Source organism: Pinus tabuliformis, chromosome 1_1 (genome assembly GCF_031772625.1).
Source record: "Pinus tabuliformis cultivar Carrire ecotype Pingquan chromosome 1_1, CPIR1, whole genome shotgun sequence".
In the NCBI taxonomy this organism is placed as follows: Eukaryota; Viridiplantae; Streptophyta; class Pinopsida; order Pinales; family Pinaceae; genus Pinus; species Pinus tabuliformis.
This window is the reverse complement of record NC_142297.1, coordinates 593,474,354-593,480,353: the sequence shown is the minus strand read 5'-3', so window position 1 is coordinate 593,480,353 and position 6,000 is coordinate 593,474,354. Positions and strand designations below refer to the sequence as shown.

At 41.3% G+C, this 6,000-nt stretch overlaps 2 protein-coding genes across 2 annotated transcripts in view; both read right to left on the bottom strand.

Annotated features, from left to right (window-relative positions):
- Positions 1-353: 353 nt before the first annotated feature.
- On the bottom strand, positions 354-1,934 carry LOC149214661 (uncharacterized). Its single transcript, XM_089390941.1, has 2 exons — positions 1,547-1,934; positions 354-1,402 (listed from the first exon to the last, which is right to left on the bottom strand). Exons 1-2 carry the CDS (start codon positions 1,814-1,816, stop codon positions 404-406), a joined length of 1,269 nt encoding a protein of 422 aa, XP_089247067.1. The 5' UTR covers positions 1,817-1,934; the 3' UTR covers positions 354-403.
- The window catches only part of LOC149214660 (disease resistance protein RPV1-like), a 98,462-nt gene continuing 94,328 nt past the window's right edge, over positions 1,867-6,000 (bottom strand). The window contains exons 2-3 of the mRNA XM_089389463.1: positions 3,150-3,767; positions 1,867-3,025 (exon numbers count right to left, since the gene is read on the bottom strand). Coding sequence (XP_089245589.1) covers positions 1,867-3,025; positions 3,150-3,767 — 1,777 coding nt within the window. The remainder of the gene's footprint in view (positions 3,026-3,149; positions 3,768-6,000) is intronic.

The window sequence follows — 6,000 nt, the reverse complement described above, 5'->3', positions numbered from 1 at the left end:
TGCAGGACCATGTTCGGGGTCGCATCCACATATTTCAAAATGTACCTTCTCTTCTGCATCATATAATTACACCGCTAAACGCATCGTGCATTGAGCATTTGACCACTTTATGACCACCTTTCTTCACTTAGTTGCTCGGCTCCTTTAATTCACCAATTGAGCATTTGACTACTTTCTTCACTGGCCGGGTCTTCTTGCCGTTCTGATAGTTCGCGTTTGCTACTCCCGCATCTAGCATCTCCAAAGGCTGAATTTAGTCACGTTTCCGAATCTAGCAGTGCTGCAAGTAAGGGCGACTCCTATTTTCAATTTTACAGAAAAGTTAATAGTCAGATATAATACGGGTGTGGTGATGACTAGAGGAAAAAAATGACTTGTTATATCGGGCTATGGAGAGCGCATGTCAGGACTCATTAACTTTTCTATAGAGTTGGAAATAAGAGTCGCTCAAGTCAACACGTTGGAGGCCCGACAGGTTCTCCAGTGACTCTGGGAGTGTCTGTAGACTGGAGCACCAGCTCAAGTCAAGACTTTGGAGGCCCGACAGGTTCCCCACTGAGTCTGGGAGTCTCTGCAAACTGGAGCACCCTTGCAAGTAAAGGCTTTGGAGCCCCGACAGGTTCCCCATTGAGTCTGGGAGTGTCTGCAGACTAGAGCAGCAGCCCAAGTCAAGACTTTGGAGGCCACACAGGTTCCCCACTGAGTCTGGGAGTGTCTGCAGACTGGAGCACCAGCCCAAGTCAAGACTTTGGAGGCCCGACAGGTTCCCCACTGAGTCTGGGAGTGTCTGCAGACTGGAGCACCACCTCAAGTCAAGACATTGGAGGCCCGACAGGTTCCCCACTGAGTCTGGGAGTGTCTGCAGACTGGAGCACCACCTCAAGTCAAGACGTTGGAGGCCCGACAGGTTCCCCGCTGAGTTTGGGAGTGTCTGCAGACTGGAGCACTGGCTCAAGTCAAGACGTTGGAGGCCCGACAGGTTCCCCACTGAGTCTGGAAGCATCTTCAGATCGCGGCACACGGACAAGACAAGACTTTGGAGGCCCGACAGGTTCCCCACTGAGTCTGGCAGCATCTTCAGATATCGGCACCCGTACAAGTCAAGACTTTGGAGGCCCGACAGGTTCCCCACTGAGTCTGGCAGCATCTTCAGATATTGGCACCCGTTCAAGTCAAGACTTTGGAGGCCCGACAGTTTCCCAATCGACTCTGGTAGCGTCTGCAGCTGCTCGCACTTCAAGCGAAGACTTTGGAGTCCTGATAAGTTGCAAAATTCATTTGAAATAGTTTTAAGATAACGAGTGTTCAGAAAAACTTTTTCAAGGTGCTTCAGTTTTCCAATGGACGTTGGAACCTTCGAAAGGGGAGCATCAATATGCAACTCCCTCAATTGCAGAGGTGCCTGCAATGTTCACATGCATTATTAAAGTGAGTTTCAGCCTCTACAGCTTTTTCGCATTGTGGCATACGATAACAACACGCTAGTACAACAATTCATACACTATTAAAAAAGGTAAATAGATCTGTTAAGAAAACAAATGACTACCTGAAATTTATGTCGCCAGTTATGTCGCCAGAGTGTTTTCAGTCGTTTCCCGTCTATATGTAACACTCTTAAATTCTTTAATGGAATCGAGCGAGGTAAAGAGGAATTAGTACAGCGCTCCCAACGGAGATATAATAGTGGTGGTGACTGTTCACTGCTCAATACTCGTTCAACAGAATGACTTTCAGCCCTAAGCAGCTGCAACCTGCTTAGATTGAAGCTGCCGGCAAAGTTTTCAAAAGATTGTTCGGAGTCATTTTCGTCAACCATGCTAATTCCACGCACCTGAATTGTGCAACCCCAGCTGTTAGTTTTAAGAATTAAAAATTGCCAGACAATTTTGATAACACAAAGCTATTTTGAAAGTCCGTCGAAAGCTTCAGAATACTTACAAATGATTGGCCAGACATATTATGATTCTCTATGAAATGCCAAAGACGACGGGGATATTCTGGATCTTCAGCTATATCTCTGCCCAGGTCTCGAAGGTGGTCATGCATTCTGAGACAGTTTTCACCGTCCACCTCCACGAGGCATCTGTTTTCCAGCTTCCAAAGACCCAGCAACCCTTCCCAGTTGGATCCATCCCATACCCTTATAGCGGTATCCCTGTACTCCCCTATAAAGAAACAGGCGATATCTAAAAATATTTGCTTTTCCTCCTTATCTAGAGCATCATAGCTAATTCTAAGTGTGCTCCGTATATCTTCGGGAAGTACTTTGGAGGTTTTGCGCAATTGCGCATTCCAAAGCTTCAAATCGTCTTTTCCATGAAGAAGCGCCCCAAGCACCTTAAGCGACAGGGGCAAACCATCGCAGACATTCAAAAACTCCTCAACAACTTTTTCAAATCCTACAACAGGACTGGGTTGACCGAAGGCATGCCAGCAAAAGAGCTCTTGCGAGTGCTTTACATTGAGACCTTTCAGTGTGTAAATGGATGACTCTCCAATACCTGCGCTTATAAGTACATCCTTATTGCGAGATGTAATTAAAATTAAGCTACCTACATCAATAGTATCTGTAACCGGTGCACATAATGCATCCAGTTGATCAATATGATCAATATCATCTAAAATGATAAGAGACCGTTCAGAAACTGCTTTGAGCCTCTCTATCCCTTCAGCGACGCTATTTACGCTATTTATCTGTTCATTCGACTGATCCAGATCGTTAAGAAGGCTACTCTGCAGGAAAGGTAAAGATTTGGATCTGATATCAAATAAGAAGCAAGATCGATTGTATTTTAATCTCTCTCGGTTGAAGAATTGTTTAGCCAGGGTAGATTTCCCGACCCCGGCAAGACCTACAATTCCCAAAACTGTAACCTTCTCGTTTTTCCGCTGCAGTGACAATTTCCGGTCCACATCTTCAATTTTTTCATCGAGGCCAGTAGGATATTTGGCGACGTTGAGAGGCCGTTTGCCAAACTTTTTCGCAACTTGTTGGACGACCTCCTGGACGAGCTGCGACTCTTCCCTGGACAATATTCAAATCACAGTTAATCGACTAACGAGAAATATCTACATAAATAATCTGTTATATACTTATGAAGCCAGCAAAGTACAAAACTCAAATAATAGGGAGAGTTGGAGGGTCTTACTTGTCCTTCAGCTCAAAACCGACTATATCCGCCACAGCAGAAAGAGCATTCCTCCATTTTTCTATGGTCTTGGGGTCGTACCGTGGTTCCTGAGAATCAGATGCTCTCTTCCTTTCAAGCTCGCCCAAATCTCTAGCATAAACTCGATCTCCGCCGCGCGTCCACCGAAGATCTGCGGGCTCGACTTTGTAGAAGATCGGAATTATTGTGGACCTCGACAGCAACATCTGTTCCCTCATCAGTACGAGCTCGTGCAGACACCATTTTGATTGAGCATAAGTTGGTGAAAATATCGCTACATGAACAGAGGCTGTTCGAATAGCCCCTTCGATTTGGGGATCTAACTTCTCTCCTCGTTCCAGTACTTTCTGGTCCAGAAAAACTGATAATCCTAGAGATTTAAGGCGACGGTAGATTTGGGCAGCGAGTCCTTGCTTGACATCAGGACCGCGGTGATTTAGAAACACTTCATACACATAGCTGTTGGTATTGCCCTGGGAGGTGGATGCGGAGGATGTTCCGTCATGGGCGGGAGGAAAGTTAACGTTTGCCATTGGATACAGTAACAGAAAAGTAAGATCGAAGATATTTTGCAGAGATCGAGAAAGTGCGGTGAGACTGAGAAGAAGTATAGCAACTTACCAGTTATATCGTAATCTGAACGGTGGAATTTGGAAGCATGAAGTTTCGGGCCAATTTTCCCTTCGTTCAGTCACAGCAATTTCCCCTTCGTCGTGTCACAGCATTATTGACCATTGCCATCTATCAGTTCCTGTACGCGTAAAGCGTTTGAAAGGCCTGCGTTCATTTCCTTGCGCAAATTTGCTTTACCAAAGATAAGATTCCTTCAGTTGGGACCCAATAGTTTATGCAGACAAGCTTGCATCCACCAACCCATGATATGATTCGTTGCATTTGATATACATCGTGTTGAATTTGATTTAATATTTCGGGCCAATTTTCCCTTCGTCCTGTCACAGCAAGCATCAAGCTTCCTTTCAATTTCGTTACAGCAAGCGTCAAGTTTCCTGGCAATTTCCCCTTCGTCGTGTCACAGCATTATTGACCATTGCCTGTACGCGTAAAGCGTTTGTAAGGCCTGCGTTCATTTCCTTGCGCAAATCTGCTTGACCAAAGATAAGATTCCTTCAGTTGGGACCCAATCGTTTATGCAAACCAGCTTGCATCCACCAACCCATTTAATATTTAATATTTCCCCTCGTCACACCAAGTATTTAATATTTCCCCTCGTCACAGCAAGTATCAAGTTTCCTGGCAAATCTGCTTGACCAAAGATAAGATTCCTTCAGTTGGGACCCAATCGTTTATGCAAACCAGGTTGCATCCACCCACCCATGATATGATTTTTTGTGATGAGACGTTAAGTCTCCGACCAAAACAGGTGGCATCCACCGACATAAAAAGCAAGTTCATGGTAATTTCGTGGTGTAGCCATTCCGCATTTCACGCGTTTCTCCGTCGACCAAATGCTTTGGATACACCATTCATCTCTTTTGACTGCGACGAGATATTTTCTGTTCGATTCACTGTCCACGACACTTGGCATTGCCAGACTTAAATTTTCTATTTCCATAGACAACACTAGGCATGGATTTCAAATAAATGTTACGACAACTTCACATCCTAATTTAATCAATCATTAAATTATAGAGTTTAGGCTTCTGTGATCCATATTAATTTAGAGAAAGATTTTGGCGAAAATCACATGGAATGACATTTGTCACGCGTTTCGAACCAACCAGTGTGGTTCATCGTCAGAACAAGTTGAAGAACAGATATAGACCGATTAGAGCCTCCAACGGCTAGTTTGACCAGCCGCTAATAATGACCAATAGTCAAAACAAATAAATTAATTAATTAATTAATAAAAATTAAAGTTTAGTAATTAAAAATAATAAAAGAGAATAAAATAAAATAATCAAATCAAACCCAACTGAATGACCAAAGGTAAAGAATAAATACCTAAATGAAAAATAAATAATAAGAATAGAAATATAAATAAAATAATTAATAAAAAGTAATATTTGATTATTTTATTTTATTCTCTTTTATTATTTTTAGGGTTTATTATTATTTTTAATTACTAAACTTTAATTTTTATTAATTAATTAATTTATTTATTTGTTTTGACTATTGGTCATTATTAGCGGCTGGTCAAACTAGCCGTTGGAGGCTCTACTCGGTCTATATAACATGCTACGCTAGATCTGTTCTTCAACTTGTCATGACGATGAACCACACTGGTTGGTTCGAAACGCGTCGACAAATGTCATTCCATGTGACAATCATTAAATTGTTAATTTGTTTTTTAACTTAATGCTCTTACCAGCATAATTGTCGGATAAATTTCATTTCCAATATTTATAAAAAAAATAAAAAAAATTATTAGATATACATCATGTTGAATTTGATTTAATATTTTAAATATTATTATTATTATTATTATATATATTATTTAAGTTTAGAGATACTATTGTTTTACATAGATTTGATATAATTTTATGATATATAATTATAGTTTGGACATATTTTAATAATTGGTATTTATATAATTAACACAATTGCATTAATAAATATGGTTGATATACTATAAATATACATGGAGAAGTTTCGTAAAAAGGTATGGGGAAAAGAGTTGGGTAGAAAGAAGAAATATTACATTGAGGAATTCAACCTTACTTGTGATTTACAAGAAAAAGAGTTCATTGGAGCTAGCATTTCGTGGAGGGCAAAGGTTCTTGCTCAATTAAGGACCAACTTACTGGGGCTGTGGAATCGGAAAACATTTCATTTTGGAATGTGATGCATTCAAGGATATTAGAGAAAGTTA